Genomic DNA, 18,481 nt, shown 5'->3' on the forward strand with positions numbered 1-18,481 from the left:
TTATTCTTTGTTATATGGCCACTGACAAGGACAGTACTTAGCACAAAGCAAAAGTTCAATGTATGTTTGTAGAATGGTGAAATAAATGGACCAATATATGTAAGTTTGTATACAGGCCCAACATGATATTTCTAATAATTTGGAAACAAGAGAGAAGATACCTTAAGGAAGTCTTGATAATTTAAGGTATTAAATATATTAACATAAAAATATGGCTTATTATATTAGGCACACGGTTATAATTATTTTAGCTGTTTAAACGTTAGCAGCGGGGGCTGCAGTTTCCTAGTGCGGACTCTGGGCGCCGCTGTTGGCCAAAGTGGAGAGCTTGGTGCTGGCGACCTCCTCGCGCAGACGCAGCGCACTTTCCCATCTCAGACTCGCTAGCCTTTCCACCGCTTCCTCCTCTGGAGAAGAAGAAACCCTGCCTGACCCCCCACGCCGGAATAAAGCTGTTCGGAGCTCCGGACAACTGCAGCACAGAGATTGTTTGTAATCCGGCGTCTCCAAGCCGGTGAGCAAACTGAGGGGAGCAAGAGGGATGGGGAGCGGAGCTGGGGAGAGGGGCTGGGCTGAGAGGCGGCCAGTGCTCTTTCCGTTCCTGCTGTCTTTGTTCTGCCTGGCGCTCTCTGAGCAGATCCGCTACAGGATTCCCGAGGAGATGCCAGAGGGCTCGGTGGTGGGGAACCTCGCCAAGGACCTGAGACTCAGTGTCCACGAGTTACCGACTCGAAAACTGCGGGTCAGTTCGGAGAAGCCTTACTTCACTGTGAGCGCAGAGAGCGGGGAGTTACTTGTTAGCAGCAGGCTAGACCGGGAGCAGATATGCGGGAAGAAGCCAGCTTGTGCTCTAGAATTTGAGGCTGTTGCTGAAAATCCATTGAACTTTTATCATGTGAATGTGGAGATCGAGGATGTTAATGACCACACACCAAAATTCACGCAAAATTCCTTTGAGCTACAAATAAGTGAGTCTACGCTGCCAGGCACGCGATTTATATTAGAAGTCGCGGAAGATGCAGATATTGGCTTGAACTCTCTGCAGACTTATAAACTCTCTCTTAGCCCTAGTTTCTCGTTGATCAATAAGGAGAAACAAGATGGTAGTAAATACCCGGAACTGGTATTGGAGAAACCCTTAGATCGGGAACAACAGGGTTATCATCGTTTAGTCTTGACGGCCTCAGACCGTGGAGATCCACCCCTAAACGGCACTACTGAGCTCCGGATCCAGGTTACTGATGCCAATGATAACCCCCCGGTTTTTAGCCAGGACGTATATCGAGTCAGCCTTGGAGAAAACATGCCCCCAGGCACCACTGTGTTGCAGGTGTCAGCCACCGACCAGGACGAGGGCGTCAACTCAGAAATCACTTATTCCTTCTACAGGACCGGGCAAGTCTTCGGTCTGAATTCAAAGAATGGGGAAATTACAACTCTAAACACACTGGATTTTGAAGAAATCAAGGAATATTCTATCGTGGTGGAAGGGAGGGATGGCGGAGGACTGGTTGCACAATGTACAGTTGAAATTAACATTCAAGATGAAAATGACAACAGGCCAGATGTTACGTTCCATTCCCTAGTCGAAATGATTCTGGAAAACGCAGTGCCGGGAACGCTCATTGCTTTGATCAAAATACATGACAGAGATTCCGGGGAGAACGGGGAGGTTAATTGTCGATTAGAGGGTGAAGTACCTTTTCAGATAATCCCTTCGTCCAAACATTCATACAAGTTGGTAACAGACGGGACCCTGGACCGAGAACAGACACCGGAGTACAATGTCACCATCACAGCCACCGACAAGGGCAAGCCGCCCCTCTCCACCAGCACAAGTGTCACCTTGCATATTACTGACGTCAACGACAACGCTCCTGTTTTCCACCAGGCCTCCTACGTGGTCGACGTGGCCGAGAACAACCCGCCTGGAGCCTCCATCGCGCAAGTCAGCGCCTCCGACCCCGACCTAGGGCCCAACAGCCACGTCTCCTACTCCATCGTGGCCAGCGACCTGGAGCCGCGCGCGCTGTCGTCCTACGTGTCCGTGAGCACACAGAGCGGCGTGGTGTTCGCGCAGCGCGCCTTCGACCACGAGCAGCTGTGCGCCTTCGAGCTGACGCTGCAGGCCCGCGACCACGGCTCGCCCGCGCTCAGCGCCAACGTGAGCCTGCGCGTGCTGGTGGGCGACCGCAACGACAACGCGCCCAGGGTGCTGTACCCGGCGCTGGGGCCCGACGGCTCGGCGCTCTTCGACACGGTGCCGCGCGCCGCGCAGCCCGGCTACCTGGTCACCAAGGTGGTGGCGGTGGACGCCGACTCTGGACACAACGCCTGGCTGTCCTACCACGTGCTGCAGGCCAGCGAGCCCGGACTCTTCAGCGTGGGGCTGCGCACGGGCGAGGTGCGCACGGCGCGGGCCCTGGGCGACAGGGACGCGGCCCGCCAGCGCCTGCTGGTTGCTGTGCGCGATGGGGGACAGCCGCCCCTCTCGGCCACCGCCACGCTGCTCCTGGTTTTCGCGGACAGCCTGCAGGAGGCGCTACCGGACCTCAGTGACCGCCCCGCGCCCTCTGACCCCCAGGCTGAGCTGCAGTTTTACCTGGTGGTGGCCTTGGCCTTGATCTCGGTGCTCTTCCTCCTGGCAGTGATTCTGGCGGTCGCCCTACACCTTCGACGCTCCTCCAGCCCTGCTGCCTGGGGCTGCTTTCAGCCTGGTGTCTGTGTCAAGTCTGGACCCGTGGTTCCCCCCAACTACAGTGAAGGAACTTTACCTTATTCCTACAATCTGTGCGTTGCCCATACTGGAAAGACAGAGTTTAATTTTCTAAAATGTAATGAGCAGTTGAGTTCAGGACAAGACATACTTTGTGGTGATTCATCTGGGACCTTATTTCCACTTTGTAATTCCAGTGAGTCAACTTCCCATCCTGAAACTCTAATGGCGGTGAGTTCCATTTAAGTGTCTACTCCTTTTCATCATCTTCACAATTTTGTTTATTCATATGAAAATATATTATATTTTTAATCTAGTGAGTTGTCTTAGGAATATTATAGCTCATCAGAAAGCTGTATATCCAATCTTCATGGGGAATGGTGACTTGGGTAAGCATGTGACGTAAAATAGAGTTATGTTACTCAGTTCGGATTTACAAAGAAGAGAGAGTATGCTCTTTGCTTTGCTGCAAAAGTCTTTTGCCGATTTCTTATCTTTTTTCTAAGCTAATGAAATTTACCCATTGATTTTTCTCATTCTTTATTTAACATATTTAAATGTTTATTATATATAAGTAAACATCAGATTTAAAGTAGGCAATCAATTCATTCTTTAAAGCAAAAAAAGTACTACTAGGTATCTTCTTTCACTGATTTCATTGGTACAGTTTCCATCCCTTTCTTATATTTATTCCTCATGTCTAGTTCCTTAAATCTACGTATTTGTGAGTCTTTGAAGTCCTTAAAATTTTAAGAAAAAATACTGTGTGATGTGTGTGTGAGAGAGAGTGACTCAGTGAATTCATCAGAAAGTCGAAGTCATTATCTAAGTTCCTTCAAGTTTTCTTGAATACAGAATTCTCTTCTTTATAGTTAACATAAGGAGATACTTGGTAAAAGAAAAGGAAATGCTGTTGCCTCCATAACGTGCTCTCATTCCCAACCTACATGTTTTGAAGAAGAAAGGGGGGAAGGTCACTGGATTTGTTTTATTCCTTGGAGCCCTAAACATTAGTGACTGGAGGTTTTCTCATCCTTCTTCTATCTGTAGGAGGGAAGGAGAATTCTGAATCTTCCATTTTAAAGGCAAAACCTACTAATTTCAAGCACATACAAAGATCCCGTTACATAAGTATCAGTCTTTTTGCTAGGAACTGCTTCAGTAAATAGTTTCTTTACAAATTGCTGAAAGAAATTTCTTATTGTGGTACTTACTTTTTACTTTTTGTGGTAATAATTCATTCTACATCTTGTGTTCTTTTCCCCAAATTATTACATAAATTTAGATGACCCTTTTAATAGGAGGCTTAAAATTAGGTTAAAATTGCATAATTTCTTGATGGAAGAATTGAAATGGAAACTTACTTTTCAATGTATGTTCATCTGAATCTTCCAGATGCCATAAGCTGTGCATGCACTATGAATTCACACAGAAAACTAAATATTAAAAAATTTTAATAGCATAAAAGTTTAACAATCATAACTATGTAAAATTTAAAAACCCAATCCATTTAAAGTTTAGCAATATTAGGTGATAAAATCTAGTACCATTGCCTAATTAAATTTTTGTAAAGAAAATCTTAAGGAGACCTTACTCCAGGAATTTCACTATGAAAATGAATTAGCCTTATAAAATAGCTTCAAGGTGAATAATCCGTATATTCATTCAATATGATTATGTACTATACATATATAAGCATACATATAAAATTAAGAAAAATATGAATGTATTTCCAAAGAGGATTGCACATTCTAATTACTTCAGAAAATAAATAATGACCTATAGAAAGTATTTGAAACATTATAAAAAAGGAAATTTGAATAATTTACATATCTAGAGAGAGAGAACAAAATTCTAGCAAAAATGAGAGTTAAGTTTGTTTGATACCAAAGTGACATTTAATAGAATTTCATTCCACTTCATTTCCAACTAAAATATCCACAAATGGTAATTGCATTTGAAATATGAATGCACGACACAATTAGAGAAATCTAAAATCATAATCGTTAGAGAGTAGTGTTTTCTTTTTCAGTCATCTATAACAGAAGTATTGCATATCTCAATACTTGAGTGGGTGGGTGTAGTAACGGCTTAGGACTCTGAGCGCCGCTGTTCACCAACTCTAAGAAAAGCTCAATCAGCGCTCCGTCTCGATATTAGGATCTGCAACTGCACAAAGCCGCTCGGATCCCACAAACCGACTCCGGGGCTGCAACATAACTCAGCCTCTTAGCCTGGGGCACTACGGGTTTCTCCTGAGAAAAAAGATCACCATAATCTGCAGGAGGAAAACAGAGCCTAAGGAATCAGCGATCACAGAAATTATTCTGAAAAAAATCTTTAGTGAAGCAACAATGGCCGCTCCAACGAATCGCCTGCACCACAGAAGACTGGTCCTGTTGTGCCTTTTCCTGGGGAGGCTGTGGGAGACCGGGGCTAGCCAGATCCGCTACTCGGTACCTGAAGAGACAGAAGAAGGCTATATCGTGGGGAACATCTCCAAGGATCTGGGGCTGGAGCTCCGCGAGCTGGCGGAGCGGGGAGTCCGCATCGTCTCCAGAGGTAGGACGCAGCTCTTTGCTCTGAACCCGCGAAGCGGCAGCTTGGTCACCGCGGGCAGGATAGACCGGGAGGAGCTCTGCGCTCAGAGCGCGCGGTGTCTGGTGAACTTTAAAGTCCTGGTTGAAGACAGGGTGCAGCTTCACGGAATAGAAATAGAAGTAACTGATATCAACGATAATAATCCGAAATTCCAGGTCGAAAATCTAGAAGTAAAAATTAATGAAATTGCTTTGCCCGGAACACGTTACCCACTCCCAGACGCTGTTGACCCCGATGTGGGCTTGAATTCCCTGCAGAGCTATCAGCTCAGCCCCAATCACCACTTCTCCCTGGACGTGCAAACTGGGGATGATGGAACTATAAGCCCAGAGCTGGTGCTGGAGCGCGCCCTGGACCGCGAGGAGGACGCTGCTCACCATCTGGTCCTCGTCGCCTCCGATGGCGGCGAACCGCGTCGCTCCAGCACAGTGCACATCCGAGTGACAGTGTTGGATACAAACGACAATGCCCCGGTTTTTGCTCAACCGGTTTACCGAGTGAAAGTCCCAGAGAACGTGCCCCCGGGCACCCGGCTGCTTACTGTAAGCGCTAGCGACCCGGATGAGGGAACCAACGGAGAAGTGGCTTATAAATTCTGGAAAATTAGTGAAAAACAATCTCCGTTATTCCAGCTTAATGGAAATACTGGCGAAATATCAACAGCAAAGAGTTTAGATTATGAAGAATGTGCATTTTATGACATGGAAATACAGGCTGAAGATGGTGGGGCATTGAAAGATCGGACCAAAGTGCTCATTTCAGTGGAAGATGTCAATGACAATAGACCCGAAGTGACCATTACATCTTTGTTTAGTCCAGTGAGGGAAGATGCTCCTCAAGGAACAGTAATTGTTCTTTTCAATGCACATGACCGAGACTCTGGGAAGAATGGCCAAGTTGTCTGTTCCATCAAGGAGATTCTACCTTTTCAATTAGAAAAGTCAGTAGAAGATTATTATAGATTGTTGACAGTCCAAAATCTTGACCGAGAAAAAACCTCTGAATATAACATCACAGTGACCGCAACAGACAGAGGAACACCATCCCTGTCCATGGAAATTCAGATCACCCTGCACGTGGTCGACGTCAACGACAATCCACCCTCCTTCTCTCAAACCTCCTACTCAGTCTATCTCCCTGAGAACAACCTTAGAGGCACCTCCATCTTCTCGGTGACAGCCCACGACCCCGACAGCAATGAGAACGCTCGGGTTGTTTACTCCTTAGTCGAAGACACCATCCAAGGGGCGCCTCTCTCCTCCTATGTCTCCATCAACTCCAACACTGGTGTGCTATACGCGCTGCACTCCTTCGACTATGAGCAATTTCGCGATCTTCAAATGCAGGTGAGGGCAAGCGACAGCGGGGACCCACCTCTCAGCAGCAACGTGTCACTGAGCTTGTTCGTGCTGGACCAGAACGACAATATGCCAGAAATCCTGTACCCCATGCTTCCCGCCGATGGCTCCACGGGCGTGGAGCTGGCACCCCGCTCCGCAGAGCCCGGATACCTGGTGACCAAGGTGGTGGCAGTTGACAAAGACTCGGGCCAGAACGCCTGGCTGTCCTACCGCCTGCTCAAGGCCAGCGAGCCAAGTCTCTTCACGGTGGGGCTGCACACGGGCGAGGTGCGCACAGCGAGGGCCCTGCTGGACAGAGACGCGCTCAAGCAGAGCCTGGTGGTGGCGGTCCAGGACCACGGCCAGCCCCCTCTCTCTGCCACTGTTTCGCTCACCGTGGCCGTGGCTGACAGCATCCCCGACATCCTCGCTGAACTAGGCAGCCTTGAGTCTCCCGCCAGCCCTGACGACTCAGGCCTCACACTGTACCTGGTGGTGGCGGTGGCCGCGGTCTCCTGCGTCTTCCTCGCGTTTGTCATTGTGCTGCTGGCGCTCAGGCTGAGGCGCTGGCACACGTCGCATCTGCTCCAGGCTTCAGGAGGCGGGTTAGCGGGTGTGCCCACGTCTCACTTTGTGGGCGTGGACGGGGTGCGGGCTTTCCTGCAGACCTATTCCCACGAGGCCTGGCTCACCGCGGACTCGCGGGGGAGTCACGTGATCTTCCCGCAGCCCAACTACGCGGACACGCTCGTCAGCCAGGAGAGCTGTGAGAAAAGCGAGCCTTTGTGTGCTTCAGATGATTCCAGGTTTCCTATAGAAGACACCCCTTTGGTTCCAGTGAGTTCAATTTTTCCTTTACTTAAAAAAAAAATTGGTTTTCTATTTAAGTGTTGGCACTTTAGGATAAGTTGATATTAACATATTTCTCACTGTAAATATTTCTCACTATTAACAATTTCTCGTTTAAATTTTCACTGGGCCTAATTTTTGCTCTAACATCTATAGGAGGCATTTTTTGGTTACATCGTTGATATAATTTTTGCTTTCTCATAATGATTAACCTAAGGTCAGTGAAAACCTTCCTCTTGGGACTGCTCTCATTATCAGGCATTGGGCGTGGCTCTTTGGGTGAGGCTGCTTCAGTGGTTACCACGGTTCACTACTAATTCTTAGGACTGGTTTCCATTCCTGAAATTTGTTACTATCGTTATCTCCAATGGCCACATTGTGAAATTCTTACTCTAAAAACATTTCTGCAGCCGATGCTATTTTTGTAAGGGTAAATTAATAAGAAATGCATTCTTCTTGGAAAAACAACTGAAAGCCCAGACTCAGTACTTCTTTTCTGTTTCTGTGACAGGACAACACCCCTTAGAGGTGACGTGTTTCCGTTCACATGTTTGTAGAGGTTGTTTGCATTTAAAGATCATTTCGGAGGATAATTCGAACTTCAAATATCATCCATTTCCAAATCCTAGAAAGGGATGCTTTATTCTTTTAATAGTGAAAAATTTTAACATCATTTGTTCTCATCCTCGGAGCTGTTGATTTCCTAACACTATAATATCAGATTATTAATAATTTGAAACCTCCTATAGTTTATGGTTGCTGAAGAGGGGTGTCTTAGACTGGACCCTGTGAGAAGACAAAACATAGGAAATAAAAATTATTCTTCAACTGTTTTTTATGGCTCAATCCTCCAACTTTTGAGGCTAGAAATAAGTCTGGTTATGAGAGATGATTTAGGAAAATATTCTCAGGAACTGCTATGGAGATTCTAAGAATATTTTACTGGCTTTTAGACATAAGGAAAAGAATAATGTATTATGTAATGTGATTTTAAACACAATGTTATTTCAAGTAATAAATGGCATTGTAGGAGACTTTGAAAATAAGCTTTGAAATTGACTCAAAATTCTATTCTGAACATGCTGAATATGAGGGCTAACATGTCTGGAAATCCATTATGACATACAGACATTATAATTATTTCAAATACTCTTTATTCCTAAGCTAGTAGGAAAAAAGCAAAGCATCCTTCAGGGTCATATTTTTAACCATGCAGTAGGAAAACTGTCACTTAAAGTTTCTGTCTTGGGGAGTAACCTTTAGTACTTAGTATACATAAATATTAAAATATGATTAATTTGGAAAAAATGTAATAACAGATATTGACAAAGGCTTGTATGTCATGGTAGGTAACTACTAGTCTCTGCCATAAAAATGTCACTTGCCTTTAAAAACAGAACACAAGGTTCTTTGGATCGATGACTGGGCAGACTGGAAAATGCTGAGTTCCAGTTTTCTTAAATGAGGCAGGACTTTTGCATCGGTAACAGATTATATAATATAATAGGATTAAGGATAAAATTCTTCCTCATCTTCGTGTCTTGTCTTTAAAGAAGAGGTAATTAAAATATCTTGGATTTGCTTCAAGATAATGAGGGAATTAAATAAAGAGTAAGCAAAGATGACCTTGTGTTGATCATCGTTGTAGTTGGGTGATGGGTATATGAAGGTTCAATAATAAGGCTCCCTACTTTTGTATAAGTTTGAAATTTTCCACAATAAATTTCTTGAAAAACTAAGTATGCAGCCATCTGCCGTATACTCTGTTAAAACTGAAATTTGGGGCAATTACATAACTATATATATACACACACACATTCTGGAGAGAAATTGTATTCAAGACGAAAATGTCAGACTGCGGTTCCACACGAGGCCTCTGGGCGCCGCTGTCGGCCAGTGCAGGGCAAGCGCTGACGCTCGGGATTCCTCAGCCTCCAGTCTGGGATTTCCTGCGCAGCCACCACCACAGAGAGAGGGAAACCTGCTCACGCACTCAGGCTCCTGGCCGGGAAGGCTCTGCCCAGCACAAACGGATTCCCAGCTCCGCCTGTCCTGGGCCGAAAGCTCTTCCAGTGACGCCGTGGATTGCATTTTCTTTGGCTTTGCGGAAAGACTGGGACCCAGCGAGAACTACAGCGCGCAATGGGAGGGAGCTGCACGCAGAGACGTCCGGCCGGCCGGCGGCAGGTACTGTTTCCCTTCCTGCTGCCTTTGTTCTACCCCGCGCTCTGCGAGCAGATCCGCTACTCCATTCCCGAGGAGCTGGCCAAGGGCTCTGTGGTAGGGAATCTCGCCAAGGATCTAGGGCTCAGTGTCCTGGATGTGTCGGCTCGAAAGTTGCGAGTTAGCGCTGAGAAGCTGCTTTTCAACGTAGACGCGGAGAGTGGGGACTTACTTGTGAAGGACCGAATAGACCGTGAGCAGATATGTAAAGAGAGAAGAAGGTGTGAATTGCAGTTGGAGGCCGTGGTGGAAAATCCTTTAAATATTTTTCATATCATCGTGGTTGTTGAGGATATTAATGACCATGCTCCTCAATTCGATAAAAAGGAAATACATTTAGAAATTTTTGAATCTGTATCTTCAGGTGCACGAATATCCCTTGACCCTGCCACTGACCCTGATATAAACACAAACTCAGTTAAAGATTATCAGTTAAGTCCTAACCCTTATTTCTCATTAATGGTTAGAGTTAATTCCGATGGTGGCAAATACCCAGAGTTATCTTTGGAGAAACCCCTAGACCGGGAAGAGCAGCGGTCCCATAGTTTGATATTGACTGCCTTGGATGGAGGGGGCCCGCCACGAAGTGCCACCGCTCATATAGAAATATCTGTCAAGGACACCAATGATAACCCCCCAGTGTTCAGCAAAGACGAATATAGAATCAGCGTTAGTGAAAATCTACCCCCTGGGTCCTCCGTGTTGCTGGTGACAGCCACTGACCAGGATGACGGGGCCAATGCTGAAATATACTACTACTTCAGGAGCACTGCTCAGAGTACAAGGCACATGTTCTCACTGGATGAGAAAACAGGCCTGATTAAGAATAACCAGTCATTGGATTTTGAGGATATAGAAAGATACACCATGGAAGTGGAAGCAAAGGACGGAGGTGGTCTCTCTACCCAATGTAAAGTAATCATAGATATCCTAGATGAAAACGACAACAGTCCAGAAATAATCATCACTTCTCTCTCTGATGAGATTTTGGAGGGTTCTCTTCCAGGAATGGTTGTTGCCCTCTTCAAAACACGGGACCGGGATTCCGGAGGAAATGGAGAAGTCACCTGTCATATAGGAAGAGATGTTCCGTTCAAGATTTATTCTTCTTCTAATAATTACTACAAGCTGGTGACAGATGGGGCCCTAGACCGAGAGCAGACTCTGGAATACAGCGTCACCATCACAGCCACTGACAGGGGCAAGCCACCCCTCTCCAGCAGCACTACCATCACTCTGCACATCACGGACATCAACGACAACGCTCCGATTTTCCACCAAGCCTTCTACGTGGTCCACGTGGCAGAAAACAACCCGCCCGGCGCCTCCATCGCCCAAGTTAGCGCTTCAGATCCAGACTTGGGGCCCAACGGCCACGTCTCCTATTCCATCGTGGCCAGCGACCTGGAGCCGCGCGCGCTGTCGTCCTACGTGTCCGTGAGCGCGCACAGCGGCGTGGTGTTCGCGCAGCGCGCCTTCGACCACGAGCAGCTGCGCGCCTTCGAGCTGACGCTGCAGGCCCGCGACCACGGCTCGCCCGCGCTCAGCGCCAACGTGAGCCTGCGCGTGCTGGTGGGCGACCGCAACGACAACGCGCCCAGGGTGCTGTACCCGGCGCTGGGGCCCGACGGCTCGGCGCTCTTCGACACGGTGCCGCGCGCCGCGCAGCCCGGCTACCTGGTCACCAAGGTGGTGGCGGTGGACGCCGACTCTGGACACAACGCCTGGCTGTCCTACCACGTGCTGCAGGCCAGCGAGCCCGGACTCTTCAGCGTGGGGCTGCGCACGGGCGAGGTGCGCACGGCGCGGGCCTTGGGCGACAGGGACGCGGCCCGCCAGCGCCTGCTGGTTGCTGTGCGCGATGGGGGACAGCCGTCCCTCTCGGCCACCGCCACGCTGCTCCTGGTTTTCGCGGACAGCCTGCAGGAGGCGCTGCCGGACCTCAGTGACCACTCTGAGCCCACTGACCCCCAGGCTGAGCTGCGGTTTTACCTGGTGGTGGCCTTGGCCTTGATCTCGGTGCTCTTCCTCCTCGCGGTGATTCTGGCCGTTGCCCTACACCTTCGTTGCTCTTCCATCCCCTCTGTATGGCGCTGCTTTCAGCCTGGTGTCTGTGTCAAGTCTGGACCCGTGGTTCCCCCCAACTACAGTGAAGGAACTTTACCTTATTCCTACAATCTGTGCGTTGCCCATACTGGAAAGACAGAGTTTAATTTTCTAAGATGTAGTGATCCTTTGCATTCCACTCAAGACATAGTTTGTGGTGATTCTCCTGGGGCCTTAATTCCACTTCAGAGTGGGAATGATTTGACTTCACATCCTGAGACCTTAACACCGGTGAGTTTCATTTTTTTGTCTTCTGTAACATTCTACTATTTTTTTCATATTTTGGGCATACTATTTCACTCTTACATCTAGAATCATATTTAGAAAATACACAACTAATTACTGTCTTGTCTTCTCAATGTTCAGTTTTTGCTGAGTACATTTTCAAGACTTACATGGTTCATAAATTGCTCTATAATTCAGAAAGAATTGGAGATATCTTGTCAAGCTTAGATTAGCAAAACAGAGGCTGTGGTCTTGGCTTCTTACCAAATAAATAAATAAATAAATTTAAATGAATAAATAATAACCTATTCAAATCTGCTGAGATTTAAGTTGAAATTTCCATACCCTATTTATATATTTTTTTAAAGTTTAATAATATTAGCTACTCATTAAATATCCAAGCAGGTGCTCATTTCAAAGAAACATGTAGTACAAATAATCTTGTATGTGCATTTGGGTATCTTCATTTATTTTAACAATTTTTAAAACTGTAAGCATTTGAGGGGGCATGGTGAGCGGATCCACGAATTCCTGAAATTGCATGTAAAGTTACAGATGTATGCATTTTTCTTGGTAGAGGAGTCAACACTTTGATTCCATTGCCAGGTTTTCTATGGGCCCAAAATCTTAATACTAACTACCCTAGAGGAATTCTTCTCTTCAATTTTTGGTCTTTCTGGCTTTCCTTTTACTTTTCTTGGTGCTCAAATTGTACTCTTTCCCAATCCTGTTTTCTCTACATTGCAAGATAAGGAGTTTTCAAGAAAGCAAATGAAATGCTATTGTGTTCTGTGCTCAATCTCTGTCTCTGATTGTCTGATATACAATCTCTGAAGACAAAAGGTAAAATCTTTGAAGAGTTCTATACTTGGGGGCATAGGGACATAAACGTTTCTGAACAACCTGTTCTCTCTGCATGAAAGAAGTCAACCTCCAAACTCCTCCTCTTTGAGGAAAGAACTACTACTGGGTTGGTGGGGATATAGAACTGAAGATGTGTACGCCACTTTATTTTGCGCTTCCATACAACATGCAAAGAAGAGATTATTTATATAGGCATCAACGCCCTGGTGAAAACAGGTCATTTGACATAAATACGTATTTTTCAAAAACCTACATCACTATTTCTAACTCCGTTTTTTACAATTGTAGCACTTGTATGTATTTCTCTTCCCACTGCAATACAGACATGTTCCTTTTAGTTTGTGATTACCAGCTCAACTCATTTAAATAGGTCAAGTTAACTTCTAATAATATATGCCTGTAATAAAAATATATATTTTTCAAAAAATTCATTGAGGCTCAGGAAAACTATTTTAGAAAAATTGAAAACTTTTAACACAATCTTAATGCTAAACAAATATAATTAATTAGTTGATTGATCAATCTAAAATTTAAAAATTCTAAGTGAAATTTTAAGGGGTATATCTCATAGCCTCTGTATAAATGTCTACTAAACACAGATGGACCATTTAAATCAGAATTTCAAATTAAATTGTAAGAATTTTCTGAATATAGCTAGAGGCTCATAGGAAAGAAAGTAAGCATTACTTACTTTTTAAAGTGGATATATTTCTATTGGGAAAATGAGTGTTGCAAATATATATTTAATCAACTATTATCATTTAATACTTTGAGGTACTTTCATTCCACTTTATTCCACCGAGTAAGAAAACTACAAATAGTAGTTGATTTAAGGATGTCAGTTGAGAAACCAAAGAAGTAATGTAAAATAAAATAAAATATACAACAAAAAATAGAGTAGCGTTTGTTTTCTATTGCATACACAGTGGGTGCAGTAACTTCTGAGGACTCTGAGCGCCGCTGTTCACCCACTAGGAGAGAACCGCAGCAAGCGCTCAATCCGGATTTTCAGGACTCCAACTACACAAAGCTCCACAGTTCCTGCAAACAGGCTCCAGGAATGCAGCGAAACTCAGTCCGGAATTTAAGGTGCGCAGGCTGCAGAGACTCCCTGCAGCCAGAGAAAGAAAAAGGACCCAGTCAAAACACACAGCGTGCCCAGTGAGGACTCAGCGAGAATTCCGTCACCAGACAACAATGGCCGCTCAAAGGAATAGCTCCGACCGCAGCGCGCTGGTCCAGCTCTGCCTTTTCCTCTGTATGCCGTGGCAGGCCGAAGCTCGGCAGATCCGCTACTCCGTTCCCGAGGAGTTAGAGAAAGGCTCTTTTGTGGGCAGCATCTCCAAAGACCTGGGGCTGGAGCCCCGGGAGCTGGCGGAGCGCCGAGTCCGCATCGTCTCCAGAGGTAGGACGCAGCTCTTTGCTCTGAACCCGCGAAGCGGCAGCTTGGTAACCGCGGGCAGGATAGACCGGGAGGAGCTCTGCGCTCAGAGCGAGCCGTGTCTGGTGAGTTTTAACATTCTTATGGAAGATAGGGTGAAACTTTTCGGAGTAGAAATAGAAGTAACTGATATCAACGATAATGCACCAAAATTCCAAGCAGAAAATCTAGATGTAAAAATTAATGAAAACGTCGCTCCAGGAATGCGCTTTCCTCTCCCGGAAGCTCTTGATCCGGATGTGGGCGTGAACTCCCTACAGAGCTACCAGCTCAGCTCCAATAAGCACTTCTCCCTAGCAGTTCAAAGCCGTGTCAATGGCGTTAAGTACCCAGAGCTGGTGCTGGAGCACGCCCTGGATCGCGAGGAAGAGGCAATGCACCATCTGGTACTAACTGCCGTCGACGGGGGTGACCCTCTCCGATCTGGCACTGTCCTCATCAGTGTGACTGTTTTCGATGCAAATGACAATGCTCCGGTCTTCAGTTTGTCCGAATACCGAGTGAATGTTCCCGAGAACTTGCCTGTGGGTGCACAGCTGTTGACAGTCACCGCCACTGACAGGGATGAAGGTGCCAATGGAGAAGTGACATATTCATTCCGAAAATTACCTGACACACAACTGTTGAAATTCCAACTAAACAAAAATACGGGGGAAATAAAACTATCAGAAAATCTAGATTATGAAGAAACAGGTTTCTATGAAATAGAAATACAAGCTGAAGATGGAGGGGCATATCTTGCAACTGCTAAAGTGTTGATTACAGTAGAAGATGTAAATGACAACAGTCCAGAGGTGACGATCACATCTCTGTTTAGTCCCCTGATGGAAGATTCACCTCTGGGGACTGTTATAGCTCTTTTAAACGTGCATGATCTGGACTCCGGGCAGAATGGGCAGGTCACCTGTTCTATATTGGGGAATCTACCATTTAAGTTAGAAAAATCCATTGACAGTTATTATAGATTGGTGACACACAAAGTCCTTGACAGGGAACAGGTATCTTCTTACAATATCACAGTAAGAGCCACAGATGGAGGAAGTCCACCCCTATCCACGGAAACTCACTTCACCCTGCAAGTGGCAGATATCAATGACAACCCACCCACCTTCTCTCACATCTCCTACTTTACCTATATCCCAGAGAACAACCCCAGAGGTGCCTCCATCTTCTCAGTGGCTGCACTGGACACAGACAGTGAAGAAAATGCTCGGGTTATTTACTCCCTGGCTGAAGACACTATCCAAGGGGCACCTCTATCCTCCTACGTCTCCATCAATTCTGACACAGGAGTACTGTATGCACTGCGATCCTTCGACTTTGAGCAGTTTCATGACCTGCAGATGCAGGTGACAGCCACTGACAGCGGGGACCCACCGCTCAGCAGCAACGTGTCACTGAACATATTTGTGCTGGACCAGAATGACAATGCGCCCGAAATCCTGTACCCCACTCTCCCCACCGACGGTTCCACTGGCGTGGAGCTGGCACCCCGCTCTGCAGAGCCTGGCTACCTGGTGACCAAGGTGGTGGCTGTGGACCGAGACTCAGGTCAGAACGCCTGGCTGTCCTACCGCCTGCTCAAGGCCAGCGAGCCAGGACTCTTCGCGGTGGGGCTGCACACGGGCGAGGTGCGCACAGCACGGGCCCTGCTGGACAGAGACGCGCTCAAGCAGAGCCTGGTGGTGGCGGTCCAGGACCACGGGCAGCCCCCTCTCTCTGCCACCGTCACGCTCACCGTAGCTGTGGCTGATAGCATCCCAGATGTCCTGGCTGATCTGGGCAGCTTGGAGGTCCCGCACGCCTCTGATGCTTCAGGCCTCACGTTGTATCTGGTGGTGGCGGTGGCCGCGGTTTCCTGTGTCTTCCTCGCCTTTGTCATTGTGCTGCTGGCGCTCAGGCTGAGGCGCTGGCACACGTCGCGTGTGCTCCGGGCTTCTGGAGGCGGACTGGCAGGCGTACCAGCCTCTCACTTTGTGGGCGTGGACGGGGTGCGGGCTTTCCTGCAGACCTATTCCCACGAGGTCTCGCTCACCGCGGACTCGCGGAAGAGTCACGTGATCTTCCCTCAGCCCAACTACGCGGACACGCTCATCAGCCAGGAGAGCTGTGAGAAAAAGGATCCTCAGTCTTTGTTAGATGATTCGAAGTTTCCTATAGACGATACCCCTTTGGTGCCAGTGAGTTCTATTTTTGTTCCTTTTCTCTCCTTTAAAAATTATGGTTGGTTTTACTTTTCGGTTTGCAGCATGTTGGTGGAAACTTAATTTTTTCACTTTTCCCTCCATTTCAGTGACATTTGCTTCTTGCTGAAACATTGAAGAGTAGAACTTGATGGTTATTAAGGCTGATTTGTTTTTACTTTCTGGTAACTATTCACCTAATCCCATGAAGGTTTATTGTGATAGGCTGTTATGAGCAGCTTCACGGAGTCTTGTATTTTATAGTTTTGTTGAGCATAATACTGACAGTTTCTAAGAGAGGACTTTCATACAGAAGTATCTTGTCAATTTGTGTGCTCTCCCGGTGGCTACATGTTGAAATCCCAGCCCCTTAAACAACCCTGCCTCTTGCTTTGAAGGCAGGTCTGGTAAGAATAGGTAAATGTCAGAAACAAGTGCATTAGCCTCACTGGAAATCCTACCCATTTTCAATAATATTCTATTAACAATTCATAACAATGTGTGCTTAAATTTTTTCAAGTGTAATCATACCTGGTAACACTGCAGCATCCATTTTGCCTGTGATTCCAATTTCATACTGTCATGTGGGAGACATACCATTTTTTAAATTATTTATTTATTTATTTATTTATTTTTGGCTGCGTTGGGTCTTTGTTACTGCGCGCGGGCTTTCTCTAGTTGTGGCGAGCGGGGGCTACTCTTCGTTGTGGTGTGCGGGCTTCTCATTGCGGTGGCTTCTCTTGTTGCAGAGCATGGGCTCTAGAGCGCAGGCTCAGTAGTTGCGGTGCACTGGGCTTAGTTGCTCCGTGGCATGTGGGATCTTCCTGGACCAGGGATCGAACCGTGTCCCCTGCATTGGCAGGCAGATTCTTAACCACTGTACCACCAGGGAAGTCCCAGAAGACATACCATTTTAATTTTACTTTCCTTGCTCAATAGGGATTCCAGAGAGCCTGTAGAAACAAGTTTGGGGTTCTGTTCTCTCAGTACTTTTTGTTAATTTTCCAATTTCTAAGGATGAAAAAATATATATAATTTGGAATTTGGGGAGATAGAGTGGTACATGTTCCCAAGTACAGGGGCAAACGTGTGTGCCAAAAGCATTTCAGTGACTCTTTATATAGAGAAAGAAAGGTCCACCTGAAACTCTGCAAACTCTGTAATTTAAAGTCAAAATAAACTTAAAGTCAAGAAAGAGATGTCATTTCTGTATAAGATCGGAATACAAGCAGAGAAGTACATAGAATTATAAGCGGATGGTCAGTGGAGTTACTGATGAGCCCATTTAGTTAAGTGAAGATAGTGATGTATTTGGTTTGATCTCTTATAATTTATTATTAATATTCTTCTAAACTAATATGGTAGCGTAAAGTCAAATCATGTCCTAATGTGTTTCAAAATATTTATGAGACCATGACTTTTTTCATGTCATTCAACTTTTGTTCAAGGATATGTCTGTGGAAGGAGAGCATAGTTATTATCTTTAGAGTCATAGTTATTAACTTTTATTTTTTAACTTTTAAATCATTGAAACTGTCATTTAAAATTTCTGCCCATGAGAGTCAAAATTAGTATGCATCTATTTCAAATAATTCTATTATTTTGAAAAATACAGGTTAAAAAAAACCTACTCTTTTGGCATGGTAACTATTGTAAGCAAATATGTTAAAATATAATTATTTAGAAGCAATATAGGACACCTTAGATGATTGTAATGAACATGACAGTGTTTGTATTCTGGTTCCTAAATATGGGGGGATGGATTAATACTTTTCTAGCCAAATATAAACCTGGATTGAAGACCAAAAAAAAAAAAAAAAAAAAGTTTTTTGCTTATCTTTAGTACTTTCTTTTGTGGATAATTACTCTTAAAAGCAGCAACAGTGATTGCCTCTGGATGGAAGAACTGGATAGCAGTAGGCAATGGAATAGG

At 45.8% G+C, this 18,481-nt stretch overlaps 1 protein-coding gene across 10 annotated transcripts in view; it reads left to right on the top strand.

Moving 5' to 3' along the window:
• The window catches only part of LOC118893074 (protocadherin gamma-C3), a 161,924-nt gene that overhangs the window by 53,146 nt on the left and 90,297 nt on the right, over nt 1-18,481 (top strand). Inside the window, exons 1-2 of one of the 10 annotated variants that reach the window (XM_036848246.1) lie at nt 382-514; nt 13,851-16,632. The exons of 5 other annotated variants lie outside the window; for them this stretch is intronic. In XM_036848246.1, the coding sequence (XP_036704141.1) occupies nt 14,122-16,632 (2,511 nt within the window). In that variant the 5' untranslated portion in view covers nt 382-514; nt 13,851-14,121. Of the gene's footprint in view, nt 1-381; nt 2,948-4,894; nt 7,495-9,455; nt 12,067-13,850; nt 16,633-18,481 lie in introns of those variants that run through there. 4 more of the 10 variants (XM_036848244.1, XM_036848237.1, XM_036848242.1 and 1 more) reach the window with 4 other exon arrangements.

The sequence above is a fragment of the Balaenoptera musculus genome, chromosome 3 (genome assembly GCF_009873245.2).
Source record: "Balaenoptera musculus isolate JJ_BM4_2016_0621 chromosome 3, mBalMus1.pri.v3, whole genome shotgun sequence".
NCBI classification, from domain to species: Eukaryota; Metazoa; Chordata; class Mammalia; order Artiodactyla; family Balaenopteridae; genus Balaenoptera; species Balaenoptera musculus.